The 21203-nt window shown below is 35.5% G+C and overlaps 1 protein-coding gene across 1 annotated transcript in view; it reads right to left on the reverse strand.

The window, feature by feature from the left end:
- Nucleotides 1-4614: 4614 nt before the first annotated feature.
- The window catches only part of LOC106143041 (protein Wnt-6), a 38016-nt gene continuing 21427 nt past the window's right edge, over nucleotides 4615-21203 (reverse strand). The window contains exons 3-6 of the mRNA XM_013345012.2: nucleotides 7295-7401; nucleotides 6530-6733; nucleotides 5174-5314; nucleotides 4615-4965 (exon numbers count right to left, since the gene is read on the reverse strand). Coding sequence (XP_013200466.1) covers nucleotides 4645-4965; nucleotides 5174-5314; nucleotides 6530-6733; nucleotides 7295-7401 — 773 coding nt within the window. The 3' untranslated portion in view covers nucleotides 4615-4644. The remainder of the gene's footprint in view (nucleotides 4966-5173; nucleotides 5315-6529; nucleotides 6734-7294; nucleotides 7402-21203) is intronic.

Below are 21203 nucleotides of genomic sequence, written 5' to 3' on the forward strand. Positions count from 1 at the left end.
CTAAACTATACTCGTATGATGGAACATGCCAAATTATACATAGATCGCTATGCCTATACCCCTTATTAGACTTATCATGTGCTTTTTATTGATTTTAGATGTAAAATGAAAAGAAAAGCCTACAAGATTTATAAATTTTGAATAACACAATTATTGTTCAGTGAAAGTTCAGTTTGTTTGCAAATTTTTTCATTTATGGTTTGCAGTTGAATAGCTTAAAACAAAATCAGCTCCAGTTCATTCTTCATAAATGTTTAAAACGTATTACTAAAAAAATCTATTAATATTCTTCAGAAAATGTAGGAGACCAAAGATTTACGAATAACAATTTTTTACAGGTAGTCGTCTTAGGTTATGACTGCTTTAGAAATGGTGACATTTTTAGAGTAGTATTGGCAATAGCGGGTGTGCCTCCACAACACAACGCGCCCAATCGTGATGAATTTATAGAAATAAAGAGAAATAATATCATGCCTGGTAAGTAACTGCCTTGCCCACTACTGGTCCGTTAGTTAGAAGAATAATTGTAGTTTGAAAGTCTTACGTTCAAACTACAATTACTCCATCACTCCATCTCATGAAATCAAGGATAAGGTAAGGCAGCAACTGGACAACTGACACCTAAGTTGTACATAAAAAATTACAACTAGTGGTAATGCTGGTGTAATTTTACGTAATTCTTTCAGACAAACTCGGATTGTTTGATGTTTTGAGGAACGATGAATGGCTTTTCCATGAACTTGAGTACGACTTTCAGAGTGCTGGTCATTTTGATTTTCACAAGCATACTTTGAATGGTCAAGCAACAATAATGCCTAAGGTTTGACAAATTATATTTTTTTTGTTTAAAAATTTTGGACTTAGGTTCAAAGTTGCCGTGTGGTTTCCGGCACCATTCGAAAAAAAAAGAATAGGACCACTCCCATCTCTTTCCCATGGATGTCGTAAAAGGCGACTAAGGGATAGGCTTACAAACTTGGGATTCTTTTTTAGGCGATGGGTTAGCAACCTGTCACTATTTGAATCTCAATTCTATCATTAAGCCCAATAGCTGAACGTGGCCTTCAGTCTTTGCAAGACTGTTGGCTCTGTCTACCCCGCAAGGGATATAGACGTGATCATATGTATGTATGTATGTATGTTCAAAGTTACATATAGTTTTGACAATATTGTGCAACACCAATTTTGATTAATTTAAATATATTATACGAGTTGTTGTTTTTCAGTCTGATAATATCACCCTTTTTCCAAAAGTGGGACTAGTCCAGAAATTCAGTGCTATAGATATCTTGAAAATGAGATATCTGTATAATTATATTGCAAACGCCAAACTCCTACCAGTGCGTAAGTCTGATTGTAAGAAAATGTTTAAACCAGGGTCAAGATTCCGTAGTTTTCAATCAAGGAAAGAGCTTTTACAGCCACGGAAAAAGCCTAATAGATATTTAGGACTACCGGATAGTGCAAAACCAAGTGAAGATATTCAACCTGAAGAAAATAATTATCCAGATAATCCAAAAGTTGAAGATAACGAGTATAATGATGAGTATCAAAGAGGCGATGATTACCAATATGGTGGTGCGACTTAACAACGCTTAACAAACGTTTCAATTACATCTAATTATTCAAAAGTAAAGAGCACCAACAACTTGTAATATAACGAAATCCATACTTGTAAGGAAAATTAAATCAGTCAACTTTTAAAAGTGTTATTTTATTTCTTCTTAAATGTTTCATTATTTTAACAAAGATACGAAGAGCTCAGTCATCGTGTTATATATCGACGTTTTTAATTATATATCTGTTACAATTTAGGTATAGTACCTATTTATCCAAACATTGAAATATTAGAATGAATAATGCATATTAACGGAAGAACACGAGTAACAAGTCGAGTAGACTCTTATAAATTAACCCAAGGTTTCTTTTAAAACCAAATAATTGTATTGCTTTGAACACTTTTTCATATTTTTATTTATGCGATTGTATTTATTATGATTCAATATTTTATAGTTTGTAAAATGGAAAATGTTGAAAAAGTTCTTAGTAGTACGATAACATAATGTGGAAATGCATGCGAGTAAAATGTCGCAGGCTGTTCTTTTTGATAATAATTTATATAAATGGTAAGTTATTTAGTATTAAATTTTGTTATTTTTGGCTTTCTTAATATTTTTGGTGCTTTCTTAAAAAATACATAGTTATCATACGAGTAGATTTATAAGTTGAAATGAATAATACATAAACAACTTAACAATTTTTAAATATTGCAGGCAATGCTGGACTTGATCTATACAATCAAGATTTTGGCAATGGTATTGGTACAATAGATGAAAATGAACCTGGTTTCGATTATATTGAAGCAGAAATGGCTAAATTAAAGATCTGGCCCCAAGGAGTTATTCCATACTACGTCGACACTTTTTCATTTGGTAAGAACTAAAGTTCTTCTTTATCTCCTAGTACTTCATTACACATCCTAAGTAATAACATGTCAAATTTATCATCCAAACTGTTTAATGATTATAATAAATAAATGATTCTTACATACTCAATATTCTCGCTATCTCCCCTGTACTTTCAGATAAACAATTTCGTAAAAAACTAGAAGATTTTCTTGAGTCGGTCAATATCGCTACCGGAGTGTATTTTATGAAACTGTTTAATCCTCCCAAAGACGATTTTACTCGTTGGGTGTTCTTCCTTAACAGACGTGGCGTGTTCAAATCTGGAGGATGTACCACAAAAGATTTCACGAACACGGGCGTTCAGGTATATTTTCATACTCTCCTTTTTGCAGCTCTTACTATCGTACATACCTTACCAATGTTGTTACTTTTAAACAACTTTTTAAGTATTTTTTTTTCTGGAACTATCAAATGTTAATTGAATTTTCTGATACCTACACAATACCTATTCAAATAATTTTAATGATTATTTCACATTGCAGAAAGTAGTGCTGGGCTATGATAGCCCGTTTAATGGCGAGCTGTACGAAGCCACGTTAGCAATACTTGGTGTTCCTCCACAGCATTTAGCTCCCAATCGCGATGATTTTATCACCGTCAATTTTAATAACATATTGCCAGGTATCTTTTTTCCTTTTTTTTCTTAAGTCCAAACTACCTATTAACATTGATTCTTAACTCTTAGGATATAGTGTGTTAAGTCTTTTTAGCGATCTACCTATTTAATTACATTGATTTGTCTTTAATTTCCGGTAATGGTATGTTTGTATATAACTAACATTTATTTCCATTCCCATTCAATTATAATTATATTACGTTGTAATTTGTTACCCCATGGCTTCTGTTCTTTACAAGTGTAAATCTAGGTTTTAAAGCGTGCTTGTTGCTGTTTTTTTTTAGATAAGAAGTACTTATTTCAAGTGCTTAGAAATGACGAATGGTTATTCCACAATCTCGATTACGACTTCTACAGTGCAGGTCACTATGATTTGTACAAATACTCTAGAGGCGGCTTTGCAACTATTGAGCCCAAGGTTTGTTGAGTTCATACAATTTTTTTTATTCAAATCACCTGATTATTGAAATTTTACCTTATATTTTTTTATTGTTTAATTTTTTATACTGCAGAAACCAATAAAAAATCATTACTGTAATTTTGCTGTTTTAGCAAAATTTACAAATGAAAATATAATTAATATTTATTAAATTCATGTTAACTTTCAAATTGCAGTATCCAGTAATAGACGGAATAGGCGATGGCCAAGGATTCACTTACACAGATAAATTGAAGATAATGATGATGTACAATTACATATCAAAATCCAGATCAAAACTATTAAAAACATCTGATTGCCAAAAAATGTTTAAACCAGGTCCAAATTTGAAAAATTATACACTTAATGCTGGTTTTTCACCGAAGCCTCGACCGAAACCTAATAAATATTTAGGTAAACCTGATAATAAAGTTGAAACACAGACCGAAACAATTAAAATCTATGAAACAGAAGAAGCGGTTGTCAAAGAAACTTCAAATGTAGAAGAAAATTCTGCAGAAGTAAAAAGACTGGATCCAGCAGACAGCACAGATGAAGCGTATTGATTATATAATAACAATTTGCAAGAAACCAATAATTTAATCGATTTTTCTTCTTTTCCTTTCTTAAACCAGCAAAGCGAAATAGAACTCATTTAAGTCGTTTTATTCTTAGTGTTCTGGATAATGTAAAATATATCATATGCGTGTAAATGGATAATATGCGTGTATCCGTTTGCCATTTTACTCGAAATGGTTCTGTTCATCATTATCATTCTGGCCTTAGTCCCGGTCCCGGCCGATAACCATGATCTAGGATTGGATATGTTAGTTTTTTACCCATGTCTGACATTTGCAATTCTAACTAATATGGGATCAAAATTACACTACACACACATTCAGTTGCCTGAATGTACAGGTTGTCTCACGATGCTTTCAGTCAGCTTAAGAGTATCGATAACCAATTAAATATTACTTAGAAAAGAATTACATATTGGCACATATTTGGCCACAGTAGGTGTTAAACGTTCGATCTCTGACGCTCCAATCGTTATAATAATATGGTTTTGCTATTAGGGGATATTAAAAATTTAATAAAAGTAAACCGTTTAATATTAAACATTTAAGACTTTATCTATCACATTACAGGCATGTTTTTATATCCCGTTTCACAAGGCATGTGTCACATTTCACTTCGCAACACCATTTGAACTGACAATTGCAGTTAGCAGTCTCTTTCACGGTCGTCTTTTTATACCCTCTTCTGCAACAGAGCTGATCACAGCTGTCGGTTCCTACCGAACTTGAGTTGCATCGTCGACCTTGGGTTCCGAGTGATCCAGTCTTCATGTTCGGCATACAGAAGTCTGGTGATTCTTCTGAGTATATTATATCCTTCTTCCCCGGCCTTTTTAGTGTGGGGCTCTCTGGCATGAAACTTTCGCCATCGTTGCTTGATATCACCTTAAAAAAAAGTACTGTTAGGACGGTTTCATCATGGTCGGACTAGGACTTAAGAATTTTTTTTATTTAGAGAGTGAAATCTCTTGACGTTTATTGGGAATGAGTTCGATAAACTTGAAAAATCTAGTCTTCAAGATATAAACCTTAAACCAAACAAGCAGATATTGGGTAGCATGTAAAGTTACATATATACATTTGTTCCATTTACCTTGGCAGCTCCTTCAAATCTATCTCTAAGTTTGTCGCCAACTTCTCTGAAGGTGGGCATCCGCCACCAACAGGTCTTAAGGGTACAGGATCCAGATACCCCATGGCATTTGCATTCCACCCTCATATTATTTCGTAATGCCTAAAACAAATAAGATTTTTGTTTATTGATTACAACAGTCTTCAGGTTAGTTTTACGAGTTAGATGTATACATCTAACTAGTTATATATAACTTGTTACGATATTTAGGTAACTAATCCTACCAGATTGATAGAGCATAGGATCCCATTAAGCTTTTTTTCTCTTTTTGTGGTAATTTAAAAATACTAATACAAAGGGAATAACTAGTTTCAACCATTGCAAGCTTCCTTGCTAGTTTGATGATAAAAAAACGTAGTGTGTGCTTGCTGTGCGTATTGCCCTTGCAGATTTGAAAGGTCAATTTAGGGAAACTCTTATAAACTAGGTATTTTGGTTTTAGGCAATAGTTTGTCACTATCTTCGAATCTCAATAACTACACTGATCCTTATCAACGTAGCGTTATGACCGTTTACGAAAAAAAGGAGAGCGATGAGATTCATATGTTGAAGAGTTCATATATTTTCAGGCTTCGTTGGACAGGGAAGGATTATTTCTGGAACTAACATATTGGAAACTAATGTAATGTTCAAAAACTGTTTTGTTTATTGAGTAGTTTAGTTTTTGGAACAGTTTACTGAGAAATGTATGCGTTGAATAAGAGGATTAAATTAAAAAATGTATTGTTATGCGCACGGGCTTAATATCTAAGCGGACTCTCCTATTGTTTCTAATAATGCATTGGGAAGTAAACACTTAACTTTAAAAAGAAAGTCATTATTAACAGTTTACTTCAACGTGATTAACCAACTTTGTTTCCATTATTTTATTGTGAATACAGCCTTCATTTGAAGTCAGAAATAAGCCGAGCTCAGACTTTAACGCCTCATAGATAAGTGGAATTTATTGTTTTTCTAGTTCGTATCCCGCTTTTGTTTGATAAGAATTGGCAACAGTTTTTATTGTTATAGGGTTAAGGGTTTTGTTTTGTTAAGTGTGTACTTACCTAGAAAACAAAACCTTCGCGTGCTTTTCTATCAAAATTATTGAAAACAAAAACTCGGTCCTGGTTCTTGTAAATTATGTTAAAGATTTTGTTTCTCAAATAGATTTCGAGAAAGTCGATTATAAAAGGAGTATTCGATTTTAAAAGGAGGCGAATCTGAACTTTTGAATTGTCTGTTTTTTTTTTGCATTGTCTGCGTTGTTCACGATCGTTATTAAAATCGACAAAACAAAAAAAAGAACACCATATCCAAAATAAAACTCTTACTAACCAACCTCCCAGCATTATGATTATGGAGTTTGATCAAGGTTTTGATATCGCTCCTCTTCCTGTATCGGCTGTCCATGAATTCCCTGGACTTCTTGAGTCCAAAGCGGACGTTGTCGCTGCATCCTCCCCATTGCCAGTCGGGATCGGAGGCCGTGGGTGGAGCGGTGACTGTTCCACTGCGACTGCGGCGGGGTTTGGGAGCTCCCTAAGAAACAATGTTAACTTCATTGAACATAATAAAAAATAACATAAACTATGGTATGTAAAAGGCATAAGGGTAACCATGGGCGGTGCAATGAGTTTGGCCGGTTTCAGCGCACCCTACAAAATAAAATCATGTTCGAAATTTGAGTTGTCTATTTGATACGCCGCTCTACATGTAGGGAAGTATGTAACAATTTTGTAGTGTAGAAACCAATTAAAGATTATTAAGACAATAGGGAATTACTGTCAAATATAAATCGAACTATTGAAAAAAGTAAAAAAAATTGAAAAAAAAAACTATATTACATAATGTAGGTACCTTCTTATATAGAGGTAAATGTAAAGGTAACTAATCATTATTGTCAGTTCAGTATTTTTATTCATTTTTTTTTTTAAAGGAATATGGCGAGGTTTGCTTTTATTCTGATTCAGCTTTATAAGACTTTACTTTTATCACGCGCAATGCTTGTTCTTTGACACCAATTTCATTAGCAATAACCAATTCAGTATCGATAATAGAGTATCGAGTGTAGTTTATCGAATTATAACGATCCATCCTCACCTTCTCACAAGAGCACTCGAGTAAGGACCCCGCAGTGCATGCCCTGGTGATGGCGTAGGTGACACCGGCCGCCGTGATAGCATTCACGAAGCCAGTCTCTCTCGTGTCTGGAAAGAAAAATCTGTTAATATAATTTATAGGACTAACTAAACATGACTAACTAGACAATTTCGATTTTATCAGTTTTATCTACGTATTATCTTTATTTATATTTTAGAAAAGTTATTAATTGTACAATTGTAACGTAAGAAAAACTATATTATGGATCTTAATATGACAAATTGTTAACATTATTACGATTATTATGAATTTATTTTTTCCATTATGCGACTGTTGTGTTTAATTATGTGTCAAATTAGTCGGTTTATTTTAAAAACAATCTGCGGTTTCCACTGTTTGGTTGGAAATAACATGAAAGTTAACGTAGGTACTTATGTAAGTAGGCAGTCTAACATTGAAGTTAGTAGAGTTAATCTTGGAAATGGATGTAATAACAATAGTGATTCTAGACGTGAGAAGTTCATCGACCGAATACCATTAGTAACATGAATATTATGAATGAATACCATTATTATTATGAACTAACAAATTACTTTATATTATATTTGCCACATCAGCAAAATTGCATTAAATTAATGATGATGTTTGCGTTTTACATAATAATAACTAAAACAATACTCAAACTATTGACTTACAACACAGTTGGACGCATCTAGAAGTGAAGAGTTGACCTAAAAATCATTATTCACACGAGCCTTGTAATAAATGCGGATGGGCTTCGCGAATCGAAGGTTTCATCCATAAAACATTTGCCGTGAACACACGGCTGCGATAATCTTCTGGCCAGATTTATACAATGTTCATAATAATGTTCTTCCTAGCGTTAGTCCTGGCTGAATCCTGCCAACTTCTTCTCTATAGATAGATAGACTCTTTATTGCACCATAAGAAAAAGAAATATGCCGTGTGGTTCCCGGCACCAATAGAAAAAGAATACCACTCCATCTCGCTCCCATGGATGTCATAAAAGGCGACTGAGGGGTAGACTTATAAACTTGGGATTCTCCTTTTAGGCGATGGGCTAGCGACCTGTCACTATTTGAATCTCAATTCTATCTTAAAGCCAAACAGCTGAACGTGGATTTTCAGTATATTCGAGACTGTTGGCTCTGTCTACCCCGCAAGGGATATAGACGTGATTATATGTAAGTAGAAAAAGAAAAACAGAAAAAAAAATTATAGCCAGAGGTACGCTCTTGATTAAGTGAGCCAGGGTTTTACACGAAGCAACTCCCATCTGACCACCGCAACCTTTGCAGGGGAACCTAAACTCGGTTTTTTATCATGGTCACACATCCAGTCGCCTGATTGTGCAGATTTCTTCAAGATGTTTCCCTTACCGTAAGGGCACTGGTTAGTATTCAAACTAATGTAATGTGTCTTGGTTGAGTTCTAATCCTGGAGTTCTCATCCATCTTAACCTCAAAACAGCCTGGAGTGCGAGTAACAACAATCCTGGATTGGGTGAGTCCTGTGCTCACTCCAAGCTACTCCCTTATGCCTTACCTATGTTGTTATATGGTTCATCCAGTTTTCTGAATGTCAAGTATTCCTTCGACTTTTTTTCTCATCTCCGTCTCATAAGTAGTTAAATAGCCATGAGGTGTTACTAGACCTCTAACTGGTTAGTACAAGTGCCCAGGAAACGTGACAAGTGGATAGTAGTCTCTGGCTTACGACCCCGCGATTAAGGCGTAATTACAAAAGTACTTGCGCCGCGGAGTTTAGCTCCCCCAGGAATTTCAGAATGAAAAGTACTTCATATGTTATTATAGATTATATTCGACCCGTGTACGTCATCCAAATCCGCCTAGTTGATTTTTCGTGTAAGTATAACAAACACACATCCTTACAAAATTTCATATTTTATATTATTATTAAGTAGGATAGAAAGTAGTCAATTTTGACGGCCTGTGGCGCAGCGGTAGTGCGCTTGTCTGTGACACCAGAGGTCCCGGGTTTGCATCCCGGTCAGGGCATGATGAGAAACACACTTCCTCTGATTGACTTGGTTCTTGGATGTTTATCTACAAAAGCATTTATTATAAAATATGATATCGTTGTGTAGTATGTGTGTTTAGTATCTCGTAACCCTTTAACAGTCCAACTGACTCTGTATTCAAACTATTGACCTCGTAGCACAAGTCTCGAACTCCCTTTGGGGCTAACTCAAGCGGTGTAATCTGTCCCATTTATATTTATTTATTATTAATAAAAAAATACATACATAATATACATAATACATATATATGGTCACGTCCATATCCCTTGCGGGGTAGACAGAGCCAACAGTCTTGAAACGACTGATAGGCTATGTTCAGCTTCTTGGCTTGATGATGTTGCATTGCATGTTCTTGGTTGCTAGCCCATCGCCTAAAAGAAGAATCCCAAGTTTATAAGCCCATCCCTTAATCGCCTTTTACGACATCCATGTAAAAGATGGAGAGATGGAGTGGTCCTATTCTTTTTTGTTTCGGTGCCGGGAATCACACGGCAATATAAAAAAAAACCACAGTTATCAACATTGTATGGTTAACTGTTTGCCCGTATGTCACACGTCAAGAGTTGGCTATAACAATTAATGGCAGGTCAACCGATGACGAATGAATATTCAGCATTATTCAGTCTCATGAATTATGTGAAAATTGCTGCATCCAATGCATATGCGGCAGATATCAACTGCACTGGGTTTTTGTGCGAGTTCAACGGCTTTATACGACTCTCAATAGACTTGTAGTGAATAGGCCGCTTTATAGCTCTTCTTACTTACTTCGGTTGTATGGATTAAAGTGTGTCATTTGAATGTTTATGCGAAGAATCACTGTTTCGCGAGTAAGATATAAAATCTAACTCTACTTATTAATAGTTATGTTCATTTATATAATTGTATTGTTTATGAGCACGGCGTTTTTCTCAATTCTAAAAATTTTTTTTTAGAATTGAGAATTTTTTTTTCATTTCTGTATGGTTGTCATTATTAATTCAAGGATTTTTCTAAATAAAACAACGAAATTACGCACATACAGAGTAAGTATAATTTTACTTGCCACGATCTCGGTTCACAGTTAAAATCTTTGAATTATTTACTTTTAAAACGTTACGAGGGATAGGCTTATAAACTTGGGATTCTTCTTTTAGCAACCTGTCACTATTTGAACCTCAATTCTATCATTAAGCCAAATAGTTGAATGTGGCCTATCAGTCTTTTCAAGACTGTTGGCTCTGTCTACCCCGCGAGGGATAAAAACGTGACTATATGTATGTAAGTAAAACTTAACAACGAATAGGCCTGTAGTTAAACTTTAATACATTCGCGTTGCATTGCATGATTATTCATTTATTCAAACGGGAATTAACGCTAACAAACGGTAAAAAACGGTGTTTTTCTGGCATTTCGACCGGGTTGCGCAGTTGTAATTAGTTCAAAGCTCATTCCTACTACATATTGTTTGCGGCCTATTTGCCCTCAGAAGTGGTAGCATTTCATTCATTAAGTACAGATTAGATAAGCATTGCATTTCAGAAGTGACATCCGATGCTGGGGCTATAAAATAAAGATAGTACAGAGCTTTAACTATAAGGAGGCAAGCTCTTACTTTATATAGGTATATAAGATAAAAAGTTGGATGTTATATGTACGTAGGGATGTTCTTAAAAAAGGCAAGGAAAATATGACTGACTAGCTGTGCCCGTGACTCCGTCCGCGCGGAATAGTTATTTTGGGCTTCATTGAAGCCCTCAAGGATGAATAATTTTCCCCGTTTTTTTTCACATTCTCCATTATTTCTTCGCTCCTTATAGTTGCAGCGTGATGTTATATAGCCCAAAGCCTTCCTCGATAAATGGTCTTTTCAACACAAAAATAATTTTTCAATTCGAAATTTGCGCGTTCAAACACACAAACAAACACTTCAGCTTTATAATATAGTATAGATAAATACACAAAACGCATTGTCGTAGGCGCGATCTACCAGATTTATTTTCAATTTGGATATGAAGTACCTAATTAATTTCTGGGTTAAAACAAGATGCCCATTTTTAAACAGCAGTCCTGCATTTGGTGTACTGAAGCCATAAAGAGATAACCTAGTCATCAATGCCAGCTCATAATTGTTTCTTTTCATTTCTCAGGAAATGCCCTCAGATCATCCGATCCGTACTTATCTGTCTATATAGGATCCTGGTTTTTACACGAAGCGACATTCACAACCTAACTTACATTAGATCAAGGTAACACATCCAGTTGTCTGAATGTGTAGGTATAAAAGGTAATTATCTGTACTATAATTATGTTACACCATCGGTGCGCCTATCGATGCCATGCTAATTGGCGGGGCCGTATCGCCCGCATTCCCTGCTTGCCAGATACAGCGAAATTTATTGCACGAACAATATAAATAATTGACAAGCGACAAAAACTTTTCGATATCATCCTCTTTACATGTCATCATAATCTGGACTTTGAAATCCTCTATTTTCATAAGTCATTACTAAATAATATGACTTTCTATACGTTTCAATATACGTATATATCTTATTTTAATTCAAAATTATGCTCGCGAGCTTTTAAGGTTTTTTGTCCAGCATATAGTTTTCTATATTTTTCCAGCATATCAATAAGACGTTAGAAGGACATCTCCTTCTAACGTCTACATCATCATGTATGTTTATAAACGAATTAAAAGCCGTATTGATTTGCAAGAGCAAAATGGAAATGACAATACACGTCAGAAAAAGTGAGAGTATACGCGCCGAAAATTACAACCGGACGCTCCCGATTCAACAACGCCAAGGATGCGTCCTCGTAAGGAATTATGAAAGGAATGTCAATTTCGAAATATTCCGCTAGTCGTTTGGCCGTCAGGAAAAAAGGGGGAAGGTGCATGGGAACAGGTCCGCCCCGTGCATGCCTCAGACGCCGCTTTTTCCGTATAACCCTGTCAGTGCCACACTCACTCATCATTATAAACCGCGGCGAGCTCTGAGCCGCGAATGCCCGGCATACCTGTCGCTGTAATTATAACAAAACGCGACCCCGACTCGCAAATATGTCGTTGAAACGAGGGACATGACATTCTCATCACCAAACGCTTTTTTCGACCGTCTCCGGCTTGGAAAAATGCCTGCTCACGAACCACTCCCACGACGCTTATATTTGGGAACGCTACGGCGACTTTTTGTCGGTCCACGAGTTTGCGGAATGTCGGTATTCGTGTCCGTTGAATAATTCAGCGAAATTTTCGATCGATCAATAAAATGATTGAATGAAATTGATTCACACGGATAGGTATTGGTTCCGTAACGCGTCGATACAGTTTTTGCTGTGTCAAAATGTTTGGGAGTCGTTCTGCGCGCCTCTTCGACTGAATCATGCGGTTGTGCGCGTGCGGCGACAGCGCGCAAGCCGCATGAAAATTGACGAATGATTGCTCGGAAAATCTTTTTTGTGTTTACAGATTGGATAAGATTTATAGTTTTTACATTTATACTTTTTGGACAGAAGTTTTCGTTATCGTAAAAAATATTTCTATAGTCCCACTATGTCGAATTGTTACTTACTTTTTTACCTCTCAGTTTGACTCAAAGCTTATAAGAAAATCGTAGAACCGATCATCATTTTACGATTCTCTACTATACCTTCCTAATAATAAGTTAAAGTTACCTCTCTGCAAAAGCTATGCATTTCTATTTGAATATTACACCAAACAAAACCTCATTGTAAATTCTATACAAAATTAACAGTCAAAGATATGTGACTAATGACATAAGGCTTTTGACATTTGCCTTGCCTCCGATGAAATGCAACCCAACTTTACATTAAAGTCGTCGTAAAATTGACCAAAAATAGACAAAATCAACATGGAGAGTAACAGAAAACTGTAAATAACAATAGCTATATACAAAGCTAACATTACAACCAATAACAAGACAAGTAAAGTGCGGTAAAGATTGTATTTAACTTCACCTAAAATTGAATATGGATGTTGCTTTAATGTTTCATTATTTAGTTTTCACAATGATTGTGTACAATATGTATTCCGATGACGACGAAGAATTTACTGATAAATTGGATTATCCTGATGAAAATCAAGCCGTGAGAGAGTTGTAACTAAATGTTCTTATAATAACATATTTTAATAAAATAAACTGAATCGTAAGTGAATATGATTATGAGAATTTATTTTTAATGTTTAATAATAAACTAGCATTGACCTACAGCTTACAAAAGATTACAGGTTTTTCTCAAATCTCACGCTATAGTTGTTACTGGGATGAAACGTAGCCTATATGTCCATCTGTAAACTCTTAATACGCGAAATTTAAAGAAGATAAGTTCAGTAAATTACACGTGAAGTGGTAACAAGGACTTATAATATTAGTTTCGATGATAGTAACTGAACTACTATGAACTGAACTAATATGATAGTAACTTTTGCATTTATAATATTAGTTTCGATGTGTAAGCCAAGGCTTAGTCGCTTAGAGTACTTATTGCTTATAAGAGAGAGAAAATATTGCATTAAAGAATGCTTATTTAATCAAAAAGTAATTCAAATAAATATTTTTTTCTCAATATATTTTCACATCTTGGGTAAATTTTGTACTAAAACATTGTTGTACTATGGGTAAGTTTATTAAATTTGAGAAAAATAATCAAATCAACGGTTTCAATACTCTTATCATCGATCAAAGATAAATTAAAAACGAAGACTTAATAATGAAAGCAATACGCCAAGAGTTATTAATCTAACTGACAGAAAGAAAAACACGATGAAACTCGGTTTATCTAACACTTGGACATGGTTATCAAATCAATACTTCATACAAACTGGTCTGATTTTATTTTACTCCAATTGGAACGCTTATGATACTTTGAATCTCAATTTTATTATTAAGTCAAATAGCTGAACGTTGCCTATCAGTCTTTTTAAGCCTGAGGGCACTGTCTACTCCCTAAGGACGTTACATACATATATAATGAGATGAGATTTGCGTTTAACAAAAATACTCGGACGAAGCCGCGTGAACAGCTTAGTCTAGTTAACATTACGAATTATTAGTTGTAGTATTACCCAGACACGTAACGAATGTTTGATAACTCGATATAAATCAAGCCATTAGCAATGGTTTAAATGAACACAATTTGTTTGTTAGCGAGACTTTGAACTATCGTCTCAATTGGATGGGAAAGTACACATTTAAAGATCTATGGTTCAATATTGGGCAGTAAATTCCCAACCCGTGGTTCATTCCGTCAGTCTGCCTTGGTTTACCAAATGTATTGAATTTTTTTCCATAGTTCACTTTAAAATAACTGGGTGTAAGTACCTGAGTATATTTTTGTGGTTCACCAAACCAAAAATTAATATTTAGTTTCTCGAATGCATTGCTGTTTCTCCACAAAAGTGAGAAAAAATGGAACATTTCTTGTTAAAAATTATAATTAGCTCAAATATGAATTTTTATAGACAAAGAGTATGAAGAATTAACTTTAACGTCACAAACATCTGAACATAAAAATCTCGTGTCACGGTGTAGATATGTCATAGATAAACTCCGAAACTACTGAACCGATTCTTATCAAATTTCACATCTGTTATAAGACAGTCTTCATCTCTATTAACTGAATTACAAGAAGTCGGTTCGTGAGTTATAAAGCAGACTAGGGTATATATAAAATTCTAACCTAAAGAAAGTTAAAGCTAGTAAATAAAGACCTGTAATAAAGAGCCAATTACAACATTAATCACTTGTAATAAGCACATAAATTATGTACAAACGGAGTGCGAATGCCCGGCGTCAACCGCAGATAAGTGATAAGGTACGCGTCCGTGAGATCATCTCAACAACCCATATGTGAAATTGTTGGAAATTTTGCAATTTTAATTTTATTTATAACGAGGTGGTGCAAGTCATGAGGTGAGTGAAGCAGTTTTTATTGAAATTTAAGGTAAGGAATTAATGAAAAAATAAAATCTTCTTTTTTACACTCACCGATTTCCTTCTGACATTCGATCCGTTTGTTTTCTGTTTATTTTTCAGGATGTTTTCACTTTGTTACCGCTTCTTCTGCATTGACGCCTTGGAAGCGGCAGTAAACTTAGTTTTAAGTTATTATTTGACGTCAACCAATGTTGTGAAACCAAACGTTTTGACAATTATTAAGCCATATGAAGTATCATATAATAATGAATAAAATTTTTTAATTTTGAATTTTTTTCCCTCACTTCGCGTCTCTTAAGCGAACATTTAAACTTACTTACATAACTCAGAATAGATTAATTGTCATAGGTTCAAATTCTACCTACTTGTCATAGCTACTCATCATCATCATGATGGTTTTTGTAACTATTCGACTCTTGACTGACTTACATGTTAAGTTTAACAGAGAACCATTCTTCTCATCCAGTCACAAGAAAGGCACCTCCCCTCAAAGCGGAATACTAAATGCCTCTTTCTCATGATGAATTTACCTTAGTGTTGATGAAGATAACTTCGCTAAAGCTAGTTATTTGCACCACACACAGCCGGGCCGGACGTTCCCGCTAGAAACTGATAAACTGGAACCCGCCTCGATACTGATCGCCGTCGCATTGGCTCGTCCGAGCCTTAAATTAAGCTTCATGCATTCCCAGGAATTTCAGATCCAAGATTGACGTCACGACAGTCGTTCGCGCGTGCACTTAATAATATGTAGAGACTATTTATCAGCAATACATATTTATGCTAAAACCAATGTAATGGATTGCGGAGATCAGGCTGAAGGATTAAAAAGCGCGCCCTAGGTTTCTCGCCAGTAAGAAAGGATGTAACCAGGATTAATGCTAGGAAGAAGAAAAAGTCAAGAGCCTAGACTAGACTAGACTAGAGAATAGCTTTTAACATCAATCGGTCAGTCAGAAACAATCAGAATAATTTATATAAAACTTGAATGATCATATATATTCACAACTTTTATCATGTCTTATATGACATAACTTCATCCCTTGAATATTTTGTCAGAATAATGAACAGATGCCATATTTAGTGCTTCCAGACATTAAACTCTGACTAAAAGACAGTCGGTTACAAACATAGATTTAGGTAAGTGTAACAACAGATCTTCACCTGAGGTCTTCCTGCGCGCTAATGATAAAACCTTATAATACACAAATCACACATTATTTATATTATATTACACAAATCAATTTAGAAAAAAATTCTTACCGACGCTTACTATAAAAAATAAAAATAATGCAATTACAACGATGAAAGCAGAGTAAGACAACATTTGATACGATTAATGCGAATATCATGCAAATTCCTCCACGTAACATCTTCATCCCCATTTCTTAGTTCGAATGAAATGCGACTCACTTCTCGGGTATCGCATGACGCGAGTCAGGTGTCATAAACATGTATGTCATACTCGGCCCACCGATCTCGAATCGTAAAACTATCATATCCGCGTACTATTTAATAAAGAACATGGGATTTGTATATTTTACTGCCAGGTTTCGCTGCAATAAATTTTCCGCACGGGTTTTAGTATCATTGTAACGAATTAATCTACTAGTAAATATGTCGACGCTGTTGTTTATTCTTCTGTTTGGTAGTAGACTCACGTTTGTGTTAAATGATTAGTTAAAGCCGCCAGCAAATGATAAAGTAACTACGAAGTTGGTGCGCATCTACTGTTAACTTGTCTGGGTTACTGTTCTGGGTCTCTCTGACGTAGGATTAATAGCACGCCAAACTTTACAAAACTAGATGGCGGAAAGATGATTGTAGGTAGCGGAGGACAAAATAAAGTCATAAACTAGTTAAAGTGATTAGCAGTCTCTTTGACTGTGTATTGGTTGGTATAAAGAGACTAAGGCTTGTATGTAAACAAATGATAGCAAACCTCTTCTGATTTTATTATTTTTAGTGTCTATTGAATTGGGAGCGAACATCACGACAACGCTGGATGAACACAAAACAGAAGCTAGCTAATTATCTCATTCCTATACCTTGACTCCCGATTTTATGTCCAGTTTAAATCGAACAAGTAAGGTAAATTACTGGACTATAGAGACAATGAGATGACTTCTTTAAACTTATCACCATAATGCGAACACAATACATCGAGCTGTCACCGCGGCCGCACTGGAATTCTCAAATGGACGCGGGCATTTTATCTCATCTGATTAATTCAAATATTTAGCGCAATAAATACTGGTAGGGGCGAGGTCAGCGGGGCGGGTCGGGGAGCTCGTAACGTTGTCACAGTCCCTTGTCTCGCGGGCAGCGTGACGGCGACGCGACGGCGCATGCGAGCAATTGCGTCAGTGCCAGCATGTCAACCCTCGCCCATTGTGGACTCCTGGCCGATATATGACCGTCGTGGATCCGCGCCTGCGCCTCTGATTTATCGACATCCTACCGGAGGACTGTCGCCGTCCGAATAAAGAGCATTCTCACGCTACCTACGCACGCGAACTGGGAGCGTTCGACTCCCGACTCGTACCCGTATTTAAATGGAACGGTCGTTTCTCATTCCTTCCCCCAGATATTTTACGTCGAGTAATACGATACGACACTGTCCGGCTCTTTCTGCAGTTTTCGCGTTCGTTTTTTCCCTCGGCCCACTATTGTTCACTTGTCAATTTCTTTAGCTAATGCGAATAAGCGTCTCATTATGCGGTGCGGTGCGTCCGCGACGCGCATTCGGTGTTGTGACAGCAACCACCCACCGGAAGGGGCCGAGCGTCATTCAGTCGCGTACAAAACGCGAATACTTTATTTTGTTGAAAGGACGTCCGATAGCTAATTTGAATGGGTTAGTAGGAATAATTAGCTCCGTTAATGCGTTCAGACCGTACGATTAAACGGGGAGTGATTTGTTGGAGCTTGCATGTGCAGTTAACTTTTGTTTTCGTAGTTAGCTCATAATTAACAGTGTGAATTCAGCGGCACAGTTGGCGGACCGGCAGCGCGGTGTTGCATCACAGCCAGCCATTAAAGCCGCGGAGATATGCTCTCGCACGTACGGAACCTTCGCCTCGCCACATAATAAGGACAGCAACATTTCGCAATCAGTCAAGCTGTTAACTGTCATAGTGCGCCGTAAACGCATTTCTCACGGTGACGAACTGACATCGACGAACCTGAATACCGCGACAAACGACTTCCCTTATTTTCCCTCATTAAAATCGAGCGAAAGAACTCTTTAACACAAAGTTATTTCTTGGTATTATAATTCCTTTTAAAAGTCACATTTTGCGTTAAAAAAGTAAGTTATTGCAGTCGTTTTCAGCGCCTATTTTGTGGTGGAAATTTAATTTGGCAGAGAAGAGATGGTGACAAGTGCGTATTGTAAAGATCTTGCGTCCGTCTGTCAACGCGGTCTGTGCGACTGAACTGTCGTCCTAAAGTTGCCTCGTCTTTTTGGCCTCTTCTACCTTAAATTAATTAATGACAACTTAAAGTATATATATACAACCTCAAAACACTAGTGGATATATAATTTTTAACGATAAAGTAAGCACTTACAAAAAGTTAAGCATGACTAGATTGTCATTCGTAGCTAATCTTTGGTCATCAAACAGTTTCGTCTTTTGAGACGATTACGTATCCTGCTGTTGTTTGACTTTCAAATGGTGAGATGAGCTTTTGTTTATTTCACAACAGGCAACGGCTGTCAAGGTACTTACATCGGCGTCTTATAAATATGTATTGGCTTCTTTATTTGGCGATCCCAGTTTGTCAGGTGAGTTCTAATAAAATGAGATAAATCTCGGACTGCTCGAACCTTTATTTATGATGCAGGACTTGTGAATTGTGTAATTTATAGTGAGATCGTTGATATTCTGAGAAAAGAACGACAAGACAAGCATATTTTCTTGAGGTTTTCCGTAGTCGAAATCAAGCGAGATTGTTCCTGAAAATTAATCATGAACATTGGCAATCTGGGTTATACTGTAGAAATTAAAACTACTACTACAAAAACGTAATTTTGATTTTAAAGTCGAAATGTATTAATATAATTTTGGAACTGCAACATGGGCCTGACGCGTCACTAAATATAAATTATGATAAATTAAATGGAAACAAAAAAAGGTAAGTATAAAGTTAATCCTTTTGAGAAGAGATAATAAACTCGAATTTAAAGTTCTTGAGGCAATAATCTTTCAAATAAAATAAGTTAATTTTTACAATTATCGTAAGTGTTGTGGCCGAGTCAATAATCGATATCGATAAAATAACGACTGCCGCCATTCCGAATGCAAGGTTGAATGAAGATCGACCATAAGGGTTACAGATTAGATATAAGAAATGCGCCCCGGATATTACACTATAATTAAGAACATTTACGTGTTGAGGGCGCCAAATTTATCGCCGAGTTTTTTGTCGATATGAAGCCATCCTCGAGTATTTATGTCGGGTCTCGGGGCATGTGTGAGGTCTCAGTAGTCAGGTTATCTTGTGGTAATCTTTATGAGCCTCCGTGGACTCGGTGACCTGTCGTCACTTAATGGCCTTCCATGATTAGTATACGCCTGAGATCTTCAATATTTTGGGATTTCGTGTTTGTGGCTTTGTTTATAGCTTAATTAGACTGTTTTGTTTAAATGGAAATCGTCATTGGCGTCGAGTCTAGCTGATAAGGTGTCGAGGTATTTACGATTCGATATACCGCGCTTCGATTGAGTTTTATTTTGATCAGGTTTAATGTCACTTCACTATTAAGACAAGTTGGGAATTTTTTTGTTTGAAAAAAATTTGATGTTATATTTATTGTTTCTACTTGCAGTAGACGTTTAATTCATGTTTACAATTTTCTGAATGAATCGTTGAAGTCTTGGTTGGAATTTGAAATTTTCAAAATAAATACCTTAATCATTTACATTTTAAATTGATGAAATATCTAAGAGCAATCTCTTGTGATTTGATTGACTGACAGAAGTAAATAAAAAAATAATTGTTTTTTTTTAAATGTTTAAAGTATGTTTGTTTGCAGAGGTTACTACTGACCAGAAAAATTTTGACAATACCACATTACAACTTAAGTGAAAACAAACTTTAAACACAGTACCGGCTAAGTGAAACATTATTTAAACTCTCAGTCATTGGACAGTACGATTCAGATAAAGTAATTTAAATAGAAATGAAATCCTTTTCATTGATAAAGCTTTGACACCGAAAAAACGACGAGTGGAAGAATGCACCGACTTACTAATGAAAGGGGTCCAATTAACGATCATTATTTTTTCTCATGTGTACTGGCATAAGTACAGGGTGATATTTTACTATAAATTAAAAATATCGTGATGTGACTTCCTATAATAATAATTAAATCTGCAGTTAAAATAAATATTTATTTAATGATTCTTTTATTACTGAGGGTTTATACCTTTATCATACTTCTTAACAATCTTTCTGTCGTGTCAAACTTATATCACCTCATATGCCAGTTACTTTTCGACCCGCTCAGATTGTAAAAGTCGATCAAAGGAACTTTCCGATTTGAATCTCAATGTAATTATTAAGCCATCCAAATAAACGTGACTTTCGGATCTTGTGACACTATTAGTATTGCTATACGTCTAAAAGGTTAATTAATTGTTATTTTTTTTAAGAAGATAATAGATAAATATGTGGATATCTTTAAGACACAGACTTTTATATTATAACGATTCTTAAAATTTTATCAATAATACAAAATATTTTGAAAAAAACAATAAAAACCTAGTTTCTTGAAACAAATCATTATTAATTTTAGATATTTCAATATTTTTAAATGATGGTCCTGTTTACATAAACACACTAGAATAAAATGTTAATAAGAACACGCTGTATCCTTTATTTTTTCATGTCACCAAGTGAT

Source organism: Amyelois transitella, chromosome 2 (assembly GCF_032362555.1).
Source record: "Amyelois transitella isolate CPQ chromosome 2, ilAmyTran1.1, whole genome shotgun sequence".
NCBI classification, from domain to species: domain Eukaryota; kingdom Metazoa; phylum Arthropoda; class Insecta; order Lepidoptera; family Pyralidae; genus Amyelois; species Amyelois transitella.